Source organism: Acomys russatus, chromosome 16 (assembly GCF_903995435.1).
Source record: "Acomys russatus chromosome 16, mAcoRus1.1, whole genome shotgun sequence".
NCBI lineage: Eukaryota > Metazoa > Chordata > Mammalia > Rodentia > Muridae > Acomys > Acomys russatus.
Window position 1 is genome coordinate 21433062 of NC_067152.1, and position 20230 is coordinate 21453291.

At 49.2% G+C, this 20230-nt stretch overlaps 1 protein-coding gene across 2 annotated transcripts in view; it reads right to left on the bottom strand.

The window, feature by feature from the left end:
• Positions 1-20230, bottom strand: part of Itga3 (integrin subunit alpha 3) — a 31975-nt gene that overhangs the window by 1866 nt on the left and 9879 nt on the right. For both annotated transcript variants that reach the window (XM_051158356.1, XM_051158355.1), the window contains 20 exons: positions 18891-19140; positions 16379-16465; positions 15778-15985; positions 15122-15318; positions 13577-13665; positions 13339-13475; positions 13079-13165; positions 12120-12187; positions 11892-12028; positions 11148-11297; positions 10962-11059; positions 10386-10533; positions 10087-10155; positions 9528-9607; positions 9367-9444; positions 7601-7703; positions 7257-7439; positions 6860-6982; positions 6092-6205; positions 5099-5197 (listed from right to left, as the gene is read on the bottom strand). In XM_051158356.1, the coding sequence (XP_051014313.1) occupies positions 5099-5197; positions 6092-6205; positions 6860-6982; positions 7257-7439; positions 7601-7703; positions 9367-9444; positions 9528-9607; positions 10087-10155; positions 10386-10533; positions 10962-11059; positions 11148-11297; positions 11892-12028; positions 12120-12187; positions 13079-13165; positions 13339-13475; positions 13577-13665; positions 15122-15318; positions 15778-15985; positions 16379-16465; positions 18891-19140 (2505 nt within the window). The remainder of the gene's footprint in view (positions 1-5098; positions 5198-6091; positions 6206-6859; positions 6983-7256; positions 7440-7600; positions 7704-9366; positions 9445-9527; positions 9608-10086; positions 10156-10385; positions 10534-10961; positions 11060-11147; positions 11298-11891; positions 12029-12119; positions 12188-13078; positions 13166-13338; positions 13476-13576; positions 13666-15121; positions 15319-15777; positions 15986-16378; positions 16466-18890; positions 19141-20230) is intronic.

Here is a 20230-nt window from a genome sequence, read left to right on the forward strand (position 1 = left end):
ATTTCAGCTCTCTCTGGATCGTTCACGTGATCTGGCAGACAGCGTTTAAGGCTACTATACAGTATAGCAGCATGGCCAAAAGAATGCATTCTGGAGTATGCCTATGCGTACGCCGCTCCAAAACAAGCTGTTCATAAAGAGTTATTAAAAACACAAAACAATGCATACCAAATGGCATGGTTTTTTTCCCTCTACAATGGCGTGTATGCATGTGTTTATACAGATTAAATAGTCCACACTAGAGATGCTTGGGACCAGAAGTGTTTTAGATTTGGGATTTTGTTTTATTTGTGGCTCAAAAAGTTTCAGATTTTGGAGCATTTGCATTTCCAGTTTTTGGAGTAGAACTTCTCCCTACATGCCTATGCATGGTTTTTACTTCTTTTAAAAATTATTTTGATTTTGAAGGCGGGCAATGGTGGCACACGCCTTTAATCCCAGCACTCGGGAGGCAGAGGCAGGTGAATCACTGTGAGTTCGAGGCCAGCCTGGTCTACAAAGCGAGTCCAGGACAGTCAAGGCTACACAGAGAGACCCTGTCTCGAAAACAAAATTTTTTAAAAATTTTGATTAAAAAATTGTTTCCACAGTGAACAGTAGTTTATGCATGTTGGTGATCCCAGCAGGAGGCAAGTGGATCAGGAGTTCAAGACCAGCCAAGGCTACAGGAGGCCCTACCTCCAAAGAGCAAACAAGCAACTCAAGTCAGCAAGGCCTTTGATCCCAGCACTGGGAGGCAGAGGCAAGTGGATCTCCATGAGTGTGAGGCCAGCTTGGTCTCATAGTGAGTTCCAGGACAGCCAGAACTACATAAATGAACAAACAAACAAACAAATAAACAAGTAACAAAAATGCATTGTAAATATCTGTGCTGCACCTTCCTTTTTTGAGAGAGGGTCTTCTTACATTAGCCCAGGCTAGCCTCAAACTGTTAATCCTGCCTCAGCCTCCCAAGTGCTGAGATTTTAGGCATGCCCCCGTGTGCCCTCCCCAGCCATCTCCATATTTTTAATACATTTGATGCACATTGATGGGATCGCACTACGCACATACGTCTACAAGTATCATCGTCCCCAGTTTTTAAAAAAAATTATTATTAAAAACACCAACTTCCCCTCTCAATTGATAAAGGCCAACCTGACCTCTTCTGAGGAGCACACAGTCATTGTAGAAATGGACCACATTTTATCGAGCCAATCTCCCACTGACAGCCATTTAGATCATTTCCAATTCCCTGCTCTTATTAACAATGCTCTAAAATAACCCCACATATTTATCTTTGCATGCTTGTCCTCTTAGCTCCTTGAAATATAGGAGCATGTGCTAGATCAAAGGGAATGGGTGCTTTAAACTTTAATGAATATTGACAAACTCATCTCCACAAAGGAGCCACCAATTTATACTCCAGTCAGTAGCATTTCTCACCACCTGGCATCACCAGACAGCATTTTTCTTTTTAGTATTTTCCAATCAGATAGGCAGACAGCTCTTGTTCGTTTTTTTGGTATTGTTGTTGTTGTTTTGGTTTTTTTGAAACAGGGTCTCTCTGTGTAACCCTGACTGTCCTGAACTTACTTTGTAGACCAGGCTGCCCTCGAACTCAAAGCGACCCACCTGCCTCTGCCTCCTGAGTGCTAGGGTTAAAGGTGTGCGCCACCACGCCTGGCTATCTTGTTGGTTATTTTTATTTCTTTTATTTTTAAGAGTTTTTGTTTGTTTGTTTGAGACACAGTTTCATTATTGTGTAGCCTTGGCTGGTCTAGAACTCAGCATGTAGACCAGGCTAGCCTTGAGCTCACAGCGATTCTCCTGCCTCAGCCTCCAGAGGTCTGGGTTTAAAAGTGTGCACCAGCATGCCCAGCTAAAGGGTTTTGTTTGTTTGGCTGGTTGGTTGGTTTGGGTTGGGTTTTTTGAGACAGAGTTTCTCTGTGTAACCACCTTGGCTGTCCTGCAACTCTCTTTGTAGACCAGGCTGGCCTGAAAACTCATGAAAATCCACCTGCCTCTGCCTCCTATGTGCTGGGATTAACGGCATGCGCCACCACTGCCCATCAAGTTTTATTTTTTTTATATCAAATTATGTATAGGCATGTATGTATTGTGTAGGGATGTGTGTTTGTGAGTACAGGAGCCCACGGAGGCTTTGTCTGATCACCTGGAGCCATCTGATGTGTGTACCGGGAACCAAATTAAAATTTCCTGCAAGAGCAGTGTATGCCCTTAGTACAGGGTCACCTCTCCAGCTCCTATTTCATTTCTTTTTTTTTTTTTAAGATTTTATTTACTTATTATATATGAGTGCTCTATTTGCATTTACACCTGCAGGCCAGAAGAGGGCATCAGATCACATTATAGATGGTTGTGAGCCACCATGTGGTTGCTGGGAATTGAACTCATGACCTCTAGAAGAGCAGACGGAGCTCTTAACCGCTGAGCCATCTCTCCAGCCCCTATTTTCTTTCTTTATGTGTAAATTAAACACTTATATTTCATCTCATATACATTGCCTTTTTTATATTATCTTTTATGTTGAATTCTTTAAAAAATGTATCCACACCTTGTCATATTCCTTTGGAACTTATCCTTTTCACTTATCATCCTTTGTTGTATATGGATTTATAATTTCACATAGTCTAACATTTCAATTCGTTCCTTGTGACCTTTGTCTTTGAGAAAGTAAAAGCCACTTCAGATGGCTCAAACTTTTAATACTAGCACTTGGGAGGCCCACCAGAATATTGTTCTAAAAGTTTATGACAGCCGGGCGTGGTGGCGCATGCCTTTAATCCCAGCACTCGGGAGGCAGAGGCAGGCGGATCGCTGTGAGTTCGAGGCCAGCCTGGTCTACAAAGTGAGTCCAGGATGGCCAAGGCTACACAGAGAAACCCTGTCTCGAAAAACCAAAAAAAAAAAAAAAAAAAAAAAAAAAAAAAAAAGTTTATGACTAGCCTGGGCTACATAGTGAGATCTTATGTCCCTCCAAACAAATCAATAGTGCCACTGAGATGGCTCACAGGGTGAAGTCACGTGTTGCTAAGCCTGACAGCCCGAGTGGGAGGACTCACACATGGTCGAAGGAGAAAACAACCTCCTACAAGCTGTCCTCTGACTTGGGCACACACACACTCCCTCCCCAGAAAAAGTACAATAAAATTTAAATTAAAAATGAGATGAAATGGGGCCATAGCAATGGCTCAGTGGGAAAGAGTGCAGCCTGCTCTTCCAAAGGTCCTGAGTTCAATTCCCAGCAACCACATGGTGGTTCACAACCATCTGTAATGTGATCTAATGTCCTCTTCTGGCATACAGGTATACATGTAGGCAGAACACTGTATACAAAACAAACAAACAAACAAATAAATAAATCTTTAAAAATAAAGTAAAGCCAGATGTGGTGGCACACACCTTTAATCCCAGCACTCAGGAGGCAGAGGCAGGCAGATCGATGTGAGTTCGAGGCCAGCCTGGTCTACAAATTGAGTTCAGGACAATCATGATTACAGAGAGAAACCCTGTCCCCTGTCCCTGGGGTTGGAGAGATGGCTTAGCAATTAAGAACACTTACTGTTCTTGCAGAGGACCTGCATTTGAGTCTCATGCCTATAACCCCAGCACTCAGGGAGGCAGAGGCAGGCGGACTTCTGTAAGTTCCAGGCCAGCCTGGTCTACAAGGAGAGTCCAGGACAGCCAAGACTATACAAAGAAACCTTGTCTTGAAAAAAAAAAAAAAAAAAAAAAAAAACCACCCCCCAAGTAATAATAAAATGAGTAAATAAATAAAAATTAAAAAGAGATGGCTATGGTGGAGCACTCTAGAAGCTGATACAGGAGAACTGACTCAAGTTTGAGGCTAGCCTGGGCAACTTAATGAGCTCATGGCCAGCCTGGGCTACATAGAAAGATTCTGTCTCACAAAACTAAACCAGTCAAACAAATTCTGAACAATAACAACATATGTATGTATGGCTGAAAAGGTATAGAGTGCCTGGGGATAAGTATAACAATAAACATACAACAAAAACATTAAAATCATGGGGACTAGAGAGATGGCTCAGAGGTTAAGAGCACTGACTGCTGCTCGTCCTTAGTTTAAATCCCAGCAACCACATGGTGGCTCACAACCATATATAATGAGCTCTGGTGCCCTCTTCTGTTTTTTTGTTTGTTTGTTTTTTGTTTTTTTGGTTTTTCGAGACAGGGTTTCTCTGTGTAGCTTTGGCTGTCCTGGACTTGCTTTGTAGACTAGGCTGGTCTCGAACTCACATCGATCTGCCTGCCTCTGCCTCTCAAGTGCTGGGATTAAAGGCGTGCACCACCACGCCCGGCTGCTGGTGCCCTCTTCTGGCCTGCAGGTGTAGATGCAGGCAGAGCATTGCATACTTAATAATAAATAAATAAATAAATCTTTTTTTTTTTTAATTAAAATTATGGATAGAAAAAAAAAAAGCCAATATTCTCTCATTGCCAAATCTTTTCAGATTATTCCAGTCCAAGTAAGTTTCAGGGAATTCCAAAGGGGGCAACATGTTCTAAGTTGAAATAAGAAATATGACACTTTGTAGACTAGGCTGTCTTGGAACTCATGAAGATCCACTTACCTCTGCCTCTCAAGTGCTGGAATTACAGGTGTGTGCCACCACGCCTGTCTTTTGTTTTGCTTTTTGAGGCAGTGTGTCTCAATGAATTTGCAGTTATTTTGTCTAAATTGGCTGGCCAGCAAGCCTTCAGCGTCCAACTGCCTTCACTGGCTAATAGCTGAAGTTACAGGCACACGGGCCAACACTCCCAGCTTTTAACTGGGTGCTTGGGTGCTGAGGATCAGAATTTAGGTTTTCACACTTGTGGAACAAGGCCTTTGCCCACTGAGCCATCTCTCCAGGCCCTCACTTTTAGTTTTGAGACAGAACACCAGTAAGCTACCCAGATTGGCCTTGAATTCGCTATAGCCCAGGCAGGCCTGGGATTTAATGATCCCCCTGACCTGGCTCCCAAGAAACTAGGCCTGTATCCTCAGGACCAGCATCAATGTCCTCTTAGAGATGCCCTGTGCTGTGTGGCCTGGCCTGAGGCTGTTGCCTTAGGTAGCATACCTACTCACCCATGTGGTCTTGTTCTCCATGTTGATGGTAGGGATGCTAGTTCTCAGGAACAGAGTAGCCCAGCCGTCTACCCTGACTCTGTCAAAGTCTTTGTAGTCCTACCAGGAAGATAGAGTCAGAGCCAGCTGAAGTCTCTCTCAGTCTCCTTCCTGACTATATACACTCTACCCCCTTCAGTGCTCCACCAGGCAGCACCCTCAAAGGATCCCTCACCCAGCCTTGCCTGCACACACAAATGCATGCCATTCACTCGGCTGTGCTCTGGGTCCTGTGCTAATGCCAGGACAGGGATAGCAGAGACAGAGGAGGTCACTGTCTGTACTGAATTTACCCAGCACCTGTTTCTGGCACATAGCCACACCCCTTCATTTACCTAAGGTGGCTTTTGTGGCCCAGTGCTGGAAACTGAGTAGGTACTACAGAAATCAATGTCAGGGACCAGAAAGATTTATAGTCTAGTCTTTAAAAAAAAAGAAAAGAAAAGAAAGAAAGAAAGAAAGAAAATAAATAAAAGGTTAGATGAGGTAGCAAGAGAAGGCTGGCACGAGAGTAACTGTAACCTATCCCTGCATGACAGGTGACTCATTAACATATGGAAAAGGGGTGTGTCCTTCAGGAGAGAGCGCCCCGGTTCTTGGTGGCGGTGGAGACCTTGATGGCTGAATAGGGAATTCACACACAGAGATGGGGGGTGGGGGGAGCTGGCATTCCCGGGGGGTCGGGGGAGGACCAAGGCCAAAGGCACAGAGGTGGAATGTAAAGGACACAGGAGAGGTCATTTTGGAAGCATTGCACATTTACATAGATAACACCGATGTGGCCCACAGTGACAGACACACAACTGTGCAGAACATGATGCTGTTTTACACACACACACACACACACACACACACACACACACACACACACACCAGCTTCAATCTTCAATCCCTTCCTGTCACTCTCCCCGCCCCATGTGAGCGACAATAAAGACCTCCAAAGCCAGCACGAACCTCAATGAAGGTGCTGTTCCAAACCCGCGCCTTCACGGTCACGTTGCTGATGTTAGAGGCATCAGGGATGGGGCACTCCAGCCACACACAGCGGGCACGGCCACTGGCACAGGTCTGAGGTGGACAGGAGGTTACACAGACAGCATGAGAGAGCTCTCCCTAGCTTCTACCCTTCTAGACTCCACCCCACCCTTGAGCAACGAAGGCATCTGGTTCACTGTTTTGCTCATGCGCACGTTGTATTTCATGAATATACGTTCAGGATGCATTCTCAGGCCAAACTCATCTGATTCAGAGAATCAAACCTGAAACAGAGTCCCGGCTAAGGCTGGCAAGGCCCAGCCTCAGGAACCTCTCCAAAGCCAAACATGCTGGGTGTTGTCTGTTGTCTTGGGATGCCCATTAACCTCTCTAGCCAATTAGGCCTCCCCTGGGGTCCACATATTTGCTTCTCAACCTCTTCCTGGCTAGAGCACTCTGCTCTACACTTCCTCCTGTCCCTCCTCAGCCCAAATGTCCAAGCTGAATGGCCCCAATGGGATGTGAGGCCTTGGAATCCAGGCAGCAGTTCCTCTTTGGATCCACTGTGTTGGACGCTCCTATGGTAGGAGGTAAATCTGTTTTTCTGTCAGGAGGCTCCTGAGGCCCAACTTCACAGCACCTCTTTAAACTGCTGTCTCTGTGTGAGTAGTCTCCGTGCGCCCCTGATGCCCATGTGCCTTGTGACAGGCTGTGCAGTCCTCCCCCACCTCTGGCCTGGCCACTCACCAGCACAGTCTCAGACTTGGCTTTTTTGGCAGCAGCTAGTGTGACAGGTGGGGGACCCTGGTCTCCCCCTGGGTCCAGTTGTCTCCGCCTGCGCTGTGGAGATGGTGGCTTGTCTCCGGGGACCTGCAGAGGGCACAGATTTGTTAGGAAGGCAGAGAGAGAGAGAGAGACACTAACACACAGAGAAAGACAGACAGACAGACAGACAGAGACAGACAGATAGACAGAGTGAGAGAGAGAGAGACAGAGAGAGAGAAAGGGGGAGAGAGAGAAGGGACGGGCGTCGAGGGTAATCAGGCTCCCAAAGAGGACCAAGGTGGCAGGGAAAGACACCGGCCTTTCTGCCCTTCTGCATGCAAATGAGATGTACATGGACCATTCGTGATGATGAACTTACCAAGAGAGTAAGGTTGAGAGGGTTGACAAGGTTTCCAGATGGCTGGCAGGGCCAGGACCCATTGCTGTGGATCGTGATCTCCGTGGGGTACAACAGCCACTTGCCATTGGCAACTTCATAGGGCCACTCCAGACCTAGAACCAGTGTGCCCAAGGCCGCCAGCCCATCTCCCACTGGGCTCACCTGTGGGCACACATGACCTCTGTGTCATGGCTACCATCGTTTGGAAAACCACTCCCAACTCAAGGACCCTCAATCCTCCCACTTTTAAACCCCGGACTCAGAACCGTCTCCCCATTGCCTTTTGTAAGAGTCACCAGGCAGGACCCCAGAGGCGGCTTTACCTGGAATTCATATTTCAGGGGACTTCCCACATCCTCCACGGTTTTCATGCCAGCCTCACCCATCACTGTCCCACCAAAGAAGCTCTGCAGCCGATGGTTCATCCTAGGGTAAGAAAGACACGGAGAGCCGGGCGTGGTGGCGCACGCCTTTAATCCCAGCACTCAGGAGGCAGAGGCAGGCGGATCGCTGTGAGTTCCAGGCCAGACTGGTCTACAAAGTGAGTCCAGGATGGCCAAGGCTACACAGAGGAAACCCTGTCTTGAAAAACCAAAAAAAAAAAAAGAAAGACACGGAGTCAAGGCAGACAGGAGGCCAGAACCCCGCCAGAGGGGACTGTGGTGCCAGGGGGGGCACTGTGGTGCCAAGGCTGGATGGCTACAGTTCCCTTGGTGCATAAACCCCAGTTCTGCCATGCACCAGCTGTGTGGCCTCACACACACACTACTGATCCCCTCTGAGCCTCAGGTTCCTCGCCTGTAAGGTGGAGTTAGTAATAGCCAGTACAGTGCGGGGCAGTGATGCAAAGTCAATAAGGAGAGGTCTTTGGGGGCTGGAGAGATGGCTCAGAGGTTAAGTGCACTGACTGCTCTCCCAGAGGTCCTGAGTTCAATTCCCAGCAACCACATGGTGGCTCACAACCATCTGTAATGTGATCCAATGCCCTCTTCTGGCCTGCAGGTGTACATGCAAATAGAGCGCTCATATACATAAAAATAAATATAGTAAAAAAAAAAAGATGTCTTTGACATATTTGCATAGTGGGCCTTCAAGGAGGTGGGGGAGGGGCTGAAGAGACAGGTCAGAGGATAAGAGCACGTATTGCTCTTCCAAAGAACTGGAAGATGGCATTTTTCCATACCATCTATAACTCTAGTTTCAGGGGATCTAACACCCTCTTCTGACCTTCATGGGTACCGGGCATGCACATGATGCACATACATACATGCAAGCAAACCATCATACACATAAAATAAATCTAACAAACAAAACCTTTTTGTTTGTTTGTTTGGTTTTGGTTTTTTGAGACAGGGTTTCTCTGTGTAGCTTTGGCTGCCTTGGACTCGCTTTGTAGACCAAGCTGGCCTCGAACTCACAGAGATCCTCCTGCCTCTGCCTACCATGTCCAGCTTAGAAAAAAAAATTTTTTTAAAGTGTTGGGGGGAGGTGGGTGCTGACAGCTGAGGAGTTGGCTCAGTGAGTCACGCATTCACTAAGCAAGTGTGAGGTCCTGAGTTCTAATCCCCTAAGAACCTAACTAAACACTGTGTACCAGAGCATGCGTCTGTAATCCAGGTGCTCCTAATGTGCGATGGGTGGTGGAGACAAGGCGATCCCTAAGGAAACCCATGGGCCAGCCAGCTTGGCATATACATTCTAGTGTATGCAATGGCCAACAACAAAGAGACACCCTGCCTCAAACAAGGCTCAACACCTCATATTGTCCTCTGACCTCCACATGTATTCCACAGCATGCACATATCTGCATTCTCACATGTGCACATGCCAACGTCCATCATACATATATGCGCATACACAACAGTAAGTATCAAGAAAATAATGTGGAAAATGAAAAGAAAAGGCAGGCCATCACCTTAGCCCCAGACAGGGAATAATGACACAACTGTGAGAGTGACCATTGTTACTAGGAAAAGGTAACCCAGGAGAATACCGGGCCAAGAGACGTGTCAGAGGATCTCAGGAGGCACCTTAAGGGCGGGGAGGCCCTGGCTCAGGCTCAAAGGACTAGGGATGGAGTGGTACCCACAAGCTGAGTGAGGCCTGGAGTGTGTAGTCCACCTCCAAAGTGAGCGTCATGGGCTGCAAGTTGTCCTGGTGACTCGACCTGAGGAGAAAATGCGGGTGCTAGGAAGGAGACCCAGGATAGAAGCTCAGGCCTGGCCACACTGGCTTCACAGGGTCACTCACGTGGATAGCTGTAGCACTGCCAGAAGGTCTCTCGTGTGCAGAGTCACCCCGATGACCTCAAAAGCAATGAGCAGCTCCATCTAGCGCAAGGGCCAGGAAAGCAGAAAGGAGATTTGAAATGCAGCAGGGGGGCCTTAGCATGGGGGAAGATCTAGGCTAGGAAACCCCCACCCCTCCATCTCTGCTTCCCCTGTCTCTTCTTCAGGTGACATCATTGGGGGATCTCTTTTGCACAACTTTAAGCGGGTTACTGAAACCTACTAAATCTGCATTTCCCTTTCTGTGGCATCGCTGTTGTATTAGGGGACGTTGAGGTATGACATCAGATGAAAGAGGTGGCATTAGGTATAGGGGTGAGGCAAAGTGACCTCCCCTAGAGTCATGCATAGCTCCCTGGTAGCTCCCTTTCTTAGTGTCTGGGCCTCTTCTCACCCCCTGCTGGGCCTTCCCCTCCTCCACTCTGGCTCTTTGCTTCAAGAAACCCCCATGAACTGGGCAAAATGGCTAGGAACTCCCACAAGGACCCTCCAGGAGTGGAGGATGTGTGGCCAGGTCTCACCTTCTGGTTCCGTTTGAAGGGATTTCCTAGCTCACAGAGGATGGTCTCATTAGCTTGGCAGGTCCCAGCCTGAGGATAGAAAGCAAATACGGTCAGGGTTATACTTGTCTTCAGTCTACTTATGGAGCACAATTAGAAGCTCTGAAGGCTTGGCTATCAAGCAGCAGAGGTAGCCCCGCCCGGAAGGAGGTCAGCACCCCACAAAAGAGGGATAATTCAAGTAGGGTAATTCATATACATTTGGGGTACACATAGACAGGAAGCCAGGTTCGGGTTGAGCCTGGACAGCAGGCACTCACCGGGCGCACTGAGGACAGTAGAAGGGCGGATGGCACCTGCAGGGTGAGCAGTGCCTCATGGGCATCTTCCCCAGCCCGCTCGCGGCTCGGGATGTTGGTCACATTGATGCTCAAGAAGAGTTTCTTAGTGTCTCTGCTGTACTGGAGCCTGAAGACAGGAGCCCAGAGCTAAGCCAAAAGCCCCACCCCCCGAGCTTCTGTCCCTCAGGCCTCCAGGGCTAGGAAAGCCACTGGGTACCAACCAGCTCATACTTTGCAGTCTTTTTGGGTTTGTTTGTTTGTTTGGTTTGGTTTGGTTTTTTGAGACAGGGTTTCTCTGTGTAGCCCTGGCTGTCCTAGACTAGCTTTGTAGGCCAGGCTGGCCTCGAACTCCACCTGCCTCTGCCTCCTTAGTTCTGGGATGAAAGGCATGTGTGTCACCATGCCTAGTTTACCTTGCAGTCTTAACCTGTGCTAATTAAAGCCTCAACTGCTCACTTCTACCCTTTCCTGGCCCATGAGGCCTTACCCCAATTCTGTCAGCCAATGATGCCCCGCCCAGCCCTGGACCAATCAGTGTCACCACCCAGATACCACCTGCTTAAAGGCTGCAGATGCTCAGACACGAAGGCTGCTTGCATCCTCAGGTTGCTGTCACACTTGTTGTCTGGCCCACACTCTTTCTGGAAGTGGACCTGGGAACAGTGGGAGGCTTGAGGGGCTGCACCCCACATCATCCTCTGGTCCCACAGCCCTCCTGGCCCCAGGGGAGGCCTTTCTCACCTCAGTGTGGTTCTCCGGAACCTGTGCCTGGTTGAGGACTGGGTAGGAGTCCAGAGACCGCATCCCCAGCTTGAGGCGATCGGGCATGCGCGAAGGTAAAGAGTAGTTCATGGCAATAACGATGGGACGGAGTTTATCACGGACATTGTCCTGTGGAAGGGGACGATGTTGAATCCTTTCATTTTGATAAACCCTAGCCAGAATAAGCCCTAGGGAGGAGCAGGGGTTCTCTCTACCTTGAACCCCCAAGTTAAGCTGAACTCCCACTAATCCAATCACTAAATTGAATCCTACCATCTTGTACTGCCAACCTCCTTGATAGATAACGTTTCTCCTTCCCAAAGACAGGGGCCCCCCTTTACTTTACGGATCTCCAGGTCCACTCCCCACCCCACCTCACCCCACCCCACCCCCGCCCCCACACCCGACACCATGATGCCCCAAAGAAGAACTGAGCTTGCCCCAGTCACGGACCCATTCTTTCCAGACTGTCCAGAACCAACACCTCTTTTTTAGGTGATAAGTCTCTTGACTCCATTTCCACCCCGGGATTTATCTTCCTCCTACCATGGGTGACAAGCTATGTGCAGGCTACCATCTTGCCAATCCATATTCACTAGACTGACTTCCCCAAACTCTGTCTTTGGGGACACCCCTGTCCCTCATCTTTGACTTGGAGGGGCATTGGCCACCTCTTTTCAGGGATCGCAGAGCCCCCATCCTACCCCACAGCTCCTTCCTCACCATCAGCAGTAACTCCAGTGTCTGGCAATATGTCTCTGGCATGGAGAAGAAGCCATGAAAGACAGCCGACTGGCTGCGGGCAAATCGGAGCCTGGGTGGGCGGCGATCCCGGTCAGCCTCCAGTGTGTAAGCCAGGGCTGCAGATGGGACAGGGCAGTCAGCAGGCAGCCAGGTGAGCATCCTTCATCTCCCTCCCTTCCACCTGAACACCATGTGCCCAGCACTCACTGATGTTTCGCCTGTAGTGAGGATTCCCAGCGCTCTGGTTGTAGGCAAAGCACAGCTCCACCTGAACACTGTTGGGGGGACGCATAGCATAGCCTGGTCACAGTGGGAGGGACAGCCATGTCCTATTTCTCACTCCTGTGCTAGGCAAAGGGAACTCAGGACCCTTGTTGAGAAAGGCAGGAGCAGAACTGGGCAAGTCTACAGAGCTGTGGTGAGTTCTCACTCACTGTTTCTGGGGGTCACCAGTGAGGAAACTGGTCCAGGGAGCAGGATTCATCTGGTGTTATCAGTTGACTGATGGCCCAGTCCAGGTCTTGGGATCTCCAGATCTTACTTTTGTCACCCATCCCATGCTTTTCAGCTCTGTCCCCTTTGCTATCTCACAGATATCCACAGAAAACCCTTAGGGTCACTGCTGTCTTTATCACTTTCTTAGCAACTGTTTGTTTTTAAATACAAAGTACAGCGTACTGTGCTTAGGACTTTTTTGTATATTATCTCATTTGATCATCTCAAGACCCCTGTGCATTGGTTATTACCTTTTATATGTTATCTGAGCCTCAGGCTCATAATTTGCCCAGGGTGAATCTTCTCCCCGACACCCATCCGCCCAGGAGCATCCCTTATCCCCTCCCTTCCTGCCCTCACTCCTCAGGCATTCTCCCTGATCTCCCCCAGCCAGGAGGGGCTGATCCAGAGCTCCTGTTCCTTACTTTGTGCTCACACATACGCTCCTGCAAGGAACTTTGACTTTAAATGAGATTGCATAGGGAAAGCATTACTGCTCCTAGAATCCAGCTGTTGATGGTGGAGCATCAGGAGAAGCCGGTAGGGGCCAGGGGTGGAGTGGGGTGGGTGGATGGGGGGAGTGGGCAGGGGAGAAGGCTTAGGGCCTGAGGCCCTTCCTGGCCTGCCTATACATAAGGAGTGTGTAGGAAGAACTGGGCTGATGGTCTCACCAAGAAGTATCTGTACAAAGCGAGGGGTCCAACACAGCTGGCCTGGCCACCAAAGTCCTATGGAGGATATTGATGACAGGCCGGGCCCTACAGTAACAAGAAAACAGGCAGATATCAGTATTTCCTGCATATTCCAGGCCAGGACTGGGGTTCAGGTTTTCTATGGATCACTGAAGAAGTGGGCGGAGCCGAGCCACCATAAAGATGAAGATAGAGGCCGGCCGGCCGGCCATGCCCCTGCCCACGGTCTCCCAGCTCACCGCAGCAGCACAATGTGGTCTGACAGGCTTCCTACTAGCAGGTCTGGATAAAAGTTGTCATCCACATCCATCTTCCCACTCAGAGAGTAGCCAAAGGTGGCCAAGCCAGGCAGTCCCAGTTTCTCTGCATGGATTATCTGAGGCCAAGAGGAAGCGGTAGGGACAGGTTCCGAGGTATGCTTAGAGGAAGAGGCCCCAGGGGAAGAGGAGTACCAGACTTGTCCCCGAGCACTCATACCTGCTGGGGCTGCCTGAGGAGGCCCCCGGAGCTGCTGTGGTAGATGTATACCTTGCCCAGGCCCTCAAATGGAGCTCCCACAGCAATATCTGGGGGGGTGGGGGGGGGGGGAGAGACAGGGCAGAGTCACCAGGCGTTCCAGGCCCCATAGCTCTTTCCCTCTCTGCTGTAGGCCGCTAAGCCCAGCGTGACAAACGACCTCACCCTGGCAGAAGTGTTCAGGAGGAGGTAGGGCAGCAGGGAACTTCAGCGTTCCAGAGCTGCGGTTGGGAATTGCAGGTTCCGGAAAGAGGAAGAAACTTCCCCCAAAGTCACACAGGAGGTCAGTGCCACAGACAGAGCCGAGCCCCATATTGCCCAAGATAATCCAGTATTTGCTGCTTGCCCTCTCGGCCCATCAACCACCGCTACAGACACCTTAGTTCTTCTGACATTTACTATAAGGCCAGAAAAGAAGCCATTCCCTATTGATAACTGCCAGCACTAATAGCATCCATTTCACACAACCCTTACAAGAGTGCTGAGGCTGGGGAAACAGCACTATTATATATACCCTCTTCTACAGATGAGAAGACTCAAATCCCAAGGTCACACAAGCAGGACTATAGTTGGATTATAACTACAATACTACGGTGGATTTTGCGTCAATAGAGCAGACCTTCGAGTGTCAAGACTTTTAAAATGCTAAGCAACGTTTTTTCCCTTGAGTAAACTTCAGCATATTTGATGACCTCAATCTTTACTGGATTCATCTGTTACACTTGATCTGATAAGGCAGGGGGGGCTGGGGGGGGAGGTGAGGGGCACCTGTAAAGGATGCCAAGCAGAGTGAACAGACCCCTACGCTGAGAACACCGAGCCTTGTGCGGGACGTGCTCCGGCCCGTTGGCTGACCTTTCTGGCACCCGCGTCTGCCTCCTAAGAGGTGCTGCCTTCCCTTTGGTTCTCAGCTGGGTTCTGGGAAACTGAGGTCATAAATGCTCCCTATTTAGAGGCTCACACCCCAACGTGTCCTTCCTGTGACTTCTCCCCAGGTCTTGCAGAGCACTGGCAAGGCAATGCCACTATGCCTTAGGGCTCTTTGCCCCAGCCCTTCCCTTATCACCTGATAGGGTACATTCCGGGTCCTAGCTCCCTAGGTTTCCTGTCTGCTTCTACCCCACACCCCTCCAGAATCACCCTCCAAAGCAACAAGCTATCATATAAACATCCCTGCTCCAAAACGTTCTCTACCCTACCCTGACTGTGACCCAAATAGAGAAAGCCCCATTTCCTCTGTCTGGCTTTCAGAGCATTCACCAGCTTGCCCCCAGTATAAGCTTTGGTAGTGTGTATTACATCGCTCCCATGCTCATGATGCATGCTATTTGTGCCTCTCTTCTGGGCACGCTCAACGTAATCACTTACCACCCACTCTCCGCAAGCCCCCCAGGCTAGCCTCGTACTTCCTCTTTACTATTCCTTTGGGCTGTGAGTCCTGATAAGCCTAGTATACAGTTGGTGCTCAGTCAGTGAGGGTGCCGAAGGAGGAGTACTGGCTCATACCCTGGAATCCATCCTGGTTGATGTCACCAATGCTGGCTACAGAGACGCCAAAGGCAGAGTGGCTGGGGCCATGAAGCAGGAGGGAAGGTTGGTCAGGGAAGGACGTGCCCGCCTGGTTCATGAAGATGTAGACAGCACCGCCTACCTCTTCTTTCCGTTCAAAGTAGTAGGGCGCACCCACAAGGAGGTCCTGCCACCTGCACAGGAGACGAGTGGGAATGGAAGTGTGAGGCTGGCCTCGGATACACAACCGAACTGTCATTTAACGAGCACGATTTTGCCAGGGCCATTCAACTGAGCAAATGACACACGGTCTGACCACACAGCCCACGAGAAGGCCAGCAAGACCCGCCGAACAGAAAACTCATGTCATTGGAGAAACCATGCAGGCAAAGATCACACCCGGAAAAAGCCCCTGGCCCCATTGGCACAGGTACAGACAAGCAAGCTCGAGGGGTGTCATGCAAATGACATGCAAATGTCCAGGCTGCCATCAAAGTGTGATCGCAAGACCCTGAAAACAGTGAATGTATGAATGCAAAGCTTCTACTTCCCTGATCTAGCTTGAGCAAGCCTGCCACCCGCACTCCCCCGCCCCCACCTTTCCCCCTGGTCCCAGAGGACATTCCCCACCCCCCATGTCCCTAGGTTCTCACCCATCATTGTTCAGGTCTGCCAGGGCAATGGCACTGCCAAAATAAGCGCCCACCTGCGTGCCCTTCAGCACCTGCTTCCTCCGCAGGTCTCCACCTGACTCTTGCCTCAGCAAGAAGACAGCGCCCGTGTGTTTGTGTCGTGGGGCACCCGTCACAACAGTGATGTCCGTGGGATGTAGGATGGCACTGCCTACCTGCACCGTGTACCCTGGGATGAGGGGGAGGTGTTCAATCAAAGCCCCAGTAAATTCGTCCCCATCTATACTGGGCCTATCCCTCTAGCTCACTGCCCTCAGTTACCTTATACTCCTCTATGCCAAATTGAGCCAAAAAAAAAAAAAAAAAAAAAAAAAGTGGGCCTCAGATCCAGGTGTAGCCTCCCTTGCACACTGGGTTTTGAGCTTCATGACACAACCAACTTTGCGTGTGAAAGTCTAAACCAGGGTCTCACGTGCAGGCAGTGCCCAATACGTGTGCTCTAATTCAGCTAAATGCCACTGGTCACATCTGTACCGTCCGTCTCACCCCACAGCATACCAGTGTGTTAGGGATCAAGTTGGCTTCCCTCCATCCTCCAATGGGCCACCAGCCCTGGACTTACCAATGTAGAGGTTTCCTTGGTCCTCTAAGCCCTTGTAGCTATATTCAGATAAATCCCAGTCTTTCCGTTGAATCATGTAGCTGTTTCCTGCAAAAAGATTGGGGGAAAGTAAGCAGAAAGAATTAGTCGTGCCCTTTTTCCTTTACCATAACCACCGCCAGATCATAAAAACATCAGTAGCTCTTTCTGTGTGTAAGCCCTGCTACTTATAAATCACTTCCTTCTTAGAACTTCTGTGATGGGGGACTGAAAGCATAGCTCAGTGGGCAAGAACGCTGGCTGCTGTTCTTCTAGAAGACCCAGGTTTGATTCCCAGTACTCCACATGGTGGTACACAATGGTCTATAACTCCAGTTCCAGGGGATCAGAAAGGCCTTGAGCTCCTGATCCTCAGGCCTCACTCAGCATCCGAACTGTGGGCATGCAGCACCCCACCTGTGGGCATGCAGCACCCCACCTGTGGGCATGCAGCACCCCACCTGTGGGCATGCAGCATCCCACCATCTGGGTTACAGGGTTATAGGTGGGTGTTTTGCCCCTGAGTATGTCTCTGCCCCACTTGCATGCAGTGGCTGCAGAGGCCAGAAGAGGGCATTAGGGGCCCCTGGAACTGGAGTTAAAGACAGTTGTTAGCCACCTTGTGGGTGCTGAGCCATTTCTCTAGCTCTTTAAAAAAGGATCACGGCCCTGCGAAATAGTCTGTTACCTTAAAAGGACAGGTCCTTGTGTGTATTTACCCCAAACACTGCTTTTAGCTTATGATGCATGAAAAGAGAAAATAGAAGGCAAGAACATTTAATTTGATCCTGTTTGTTTTTAAGAAGATGCCTATAAACTGGGAGTGGTGGTACACACCTTTAATCCCAGCATTTGGGAGGCAGAGGCAGGCGGATCGCTGTGAGTTCGAGGCCAGCCTAGTCTACAAAGTGAGTCCAGGACAGCCAAGGCTACACAGAGAAACCCTGTCTTGAAAAACCAAAAAAATAAACAAACAAAAGAAGATGCCTATAAATATTATAATAAGGGTCTGAAGAGATGGCTCAGCAGTTAAGAGCACTGGCTGCTCTTCCAGAAGACCCTGGTTTGATTCCCAGCACCCACATGGCAGATCACAACTGCCTGTAACTCCAGTCCTAGAGGATATGACACCTTCACATTGACAACATGCAGGCAAAACACCAACGTACCTAAATTTTTTTGAAAAGAATCATTTAAAAAATAACTAAAGGGGGCTGGAGAAATGGTTCAGTGGTTAAGGGCACCACCTGCTCTTCCAGAGGTCCTGAGTTCAATTCCCAGCAACCACATGGTGGCTCACAACCATCTATAATATTATCTGATGCCCTCTTCTACAGATAAAGCACTCATATACAATAAATAAATCTTAAAAACAACAAAAACCCTAAAGTAAGCGTGGAAGGAGTCTTAAGACACTGAACATTGGGAAATGGGGTGGGGGTGTTGGGGTAGAGGAGGAATTTGTTTTCTTCTTCTTAATTTGTGGTGCAAGGGTTGAACTTAGACCCTCATACAAGCTAAGTAAGTGCTCTACCACTGAACTATGTGCTCCCCACTCCCCCCCTTTTTAAAAATCTTGAAACAGGGTCTTACTAACTGATGCCAGACCTGAACTCAACGTCTATCCCAGGCAGGACTATGGAGTCTCCCTGCCTCAGCTTCCCAGTAGCTGGGATCAGAGGACAGTACCACTGGGACTGGCCATTTTTGCTCTTGAGTCTAACAAATCCTAAGCTAAGATTTTAGTGTTTGCACCCGAAGCATGTTTGTAAAAGTTCCCTGAGGTTCGGCTGAGGACAGACGGGCCACAATCCAGTCTAGGTTTCCTAATTTATTGTCGGCCTTCTCTAAGACGTGATTTTTTTAATTAATTAAAATAGGTATAAAACGCTCATGTCACCAGAGTTCTTAAGCGATGCAAGGTTTGTGCCTATAATTCCAGCACTCAGGAAATAGAGGCAGGATTGCTATGAGTTTGAATAGCCTAAGCTGTGTAATAAGTTCATAGTGAGACTCTGACACACACACACACACACACACACACACACACACACTTTTCAGATTGCTTAGGATAATGTGTGCAGGGAAATAGCTCCGTCAGTAAAGTATTTGGCATGCGCAAGAGGACCTGAATTCAGATTCCCAGCATCCACACAGCATCATGTGTCTATAAGCCAGGCACAGCATCACACAGCATCATGTGTCTATAAGCCCAGCAATTCCAGGGTGAAAACGACAATCCATGGAATCCACTGGCCAGCCACCCACGATACATCAGTGAACTCCAGGCTTCTCTACCCACATGCGCACATGTGTACACACGCAGGAGATTTTAAAATGACACATGTGAAGCCACTGGCACACAGCGAGTGCTTCGACACAGTAGAGACTGTAATGCTTACTGCTGTTGGCCTGGCGCCCTGTCTCTTCTGACCCTGCCCTGGATGGTACGAACTGGCTGTCCCTGTTGCCCTCCCTTCTCCCAGGCCCCCACCTTTCCAGTTGTAGGCACCAGGGGCACCGAAGTATACAGTGTTCTGGGTGAAGCCGCCGCTGGTGCCCAGCTGGCACATGCCGGTCTGCAAGTAGTCAGTGTTGCTGTTGCACATCTCATTGTGGTAGGTCTGCCAGTCATCACCAGGGTCCAGCTGGAGGTCGTTGCCACGCACATAGCACTTGCCCACCATGCGCCGCTGGTCCTCTAGCCCAGACCACAACACCTGGGTATAGCGATGGGCACAGACCTAGGGACCCACAAACACATACACACATGGCCTCAGCCAAGATCAGGGAACACATGGCAAGCTATATCACTTTGACCCTGGGCACCGCTTTGTGAGTCAAGGGCCGAAGTGAAACTCTGGCTTCTTTTTCTTTCTGTGAGTGTGCGGGAGCCTGTACCTCCTATTCATTATTTTGGAATCAAGGGTCAGGAGCAGATCTGGGGAAGCCAGAAGGCATGAATTTGAGAGCAGCTTAGAAACCTTGGTGGAAGGAATTGGAGGAGGAGGAGGAGGAGTTGGAGGGGATGTGGGTCTTATGCTTCTGGATCTAAAAGGAGCGATTAGAGAGACTCATTTCTCTTGTCCCCAGACAACCTTGTTGCTTAATGAAAGGGTCATTTAAGCCAGGTATGGTGGTGCACACCTGTAATCCCAGCACTCTGGGAGGCAGAGGCAGGCGGATCGCTGTGAGTTCGAGGCCAGCCTGGTCTACAAAGTGAGTCCAGGACGGCCAAGACTACACAGAGAAACCCTGTCTAAAAAAAAAAAAAAAAGTCATTTAAAATAATAAGAATAAGAATAATAACAGCATTAATAAAGGCAGGGTTTTTTTGTTTTGTTTTGTTTTTTGTTTTTTGTGGCAGTGTTTCTCTGTAGTCCTGGCTGTCCTGGAACTCACTATGTAGACCAGGCTGGCCTTGAACTCAGAGAACCACCTGCCTAAGCCTCTCTAGTGCTGGGACTAAAGGTATGCACAATCACCACCCCCTTACTATACACCAAGCAAAAGTCCACAGTCTTCTCATATAGTAACGTTTTAAAAAGTTGTATCTTATTTTTTGTGTATAGGTTTTTTGCCTGAACGTATATGTACCGTGTGCATGCTTGGTGCCTGCAGAGGCCAGAGGAGGGCATCAGATCCCCCTGGAACTTGAATGATACACTGTCTTGAGTTGCCATGTGGGTGCTGGGAATTGAACCCAGGCCCTCTGAAAGAGCAGCCAGCATTTGTAAACGCTGAGCCATCTCTCCAGCCCTGCATAATACACACTAATTGGTGAAATCAGTGGAAAAGTACAGTTACTTTAGCCTTGAGCACTGCCTAGCATTT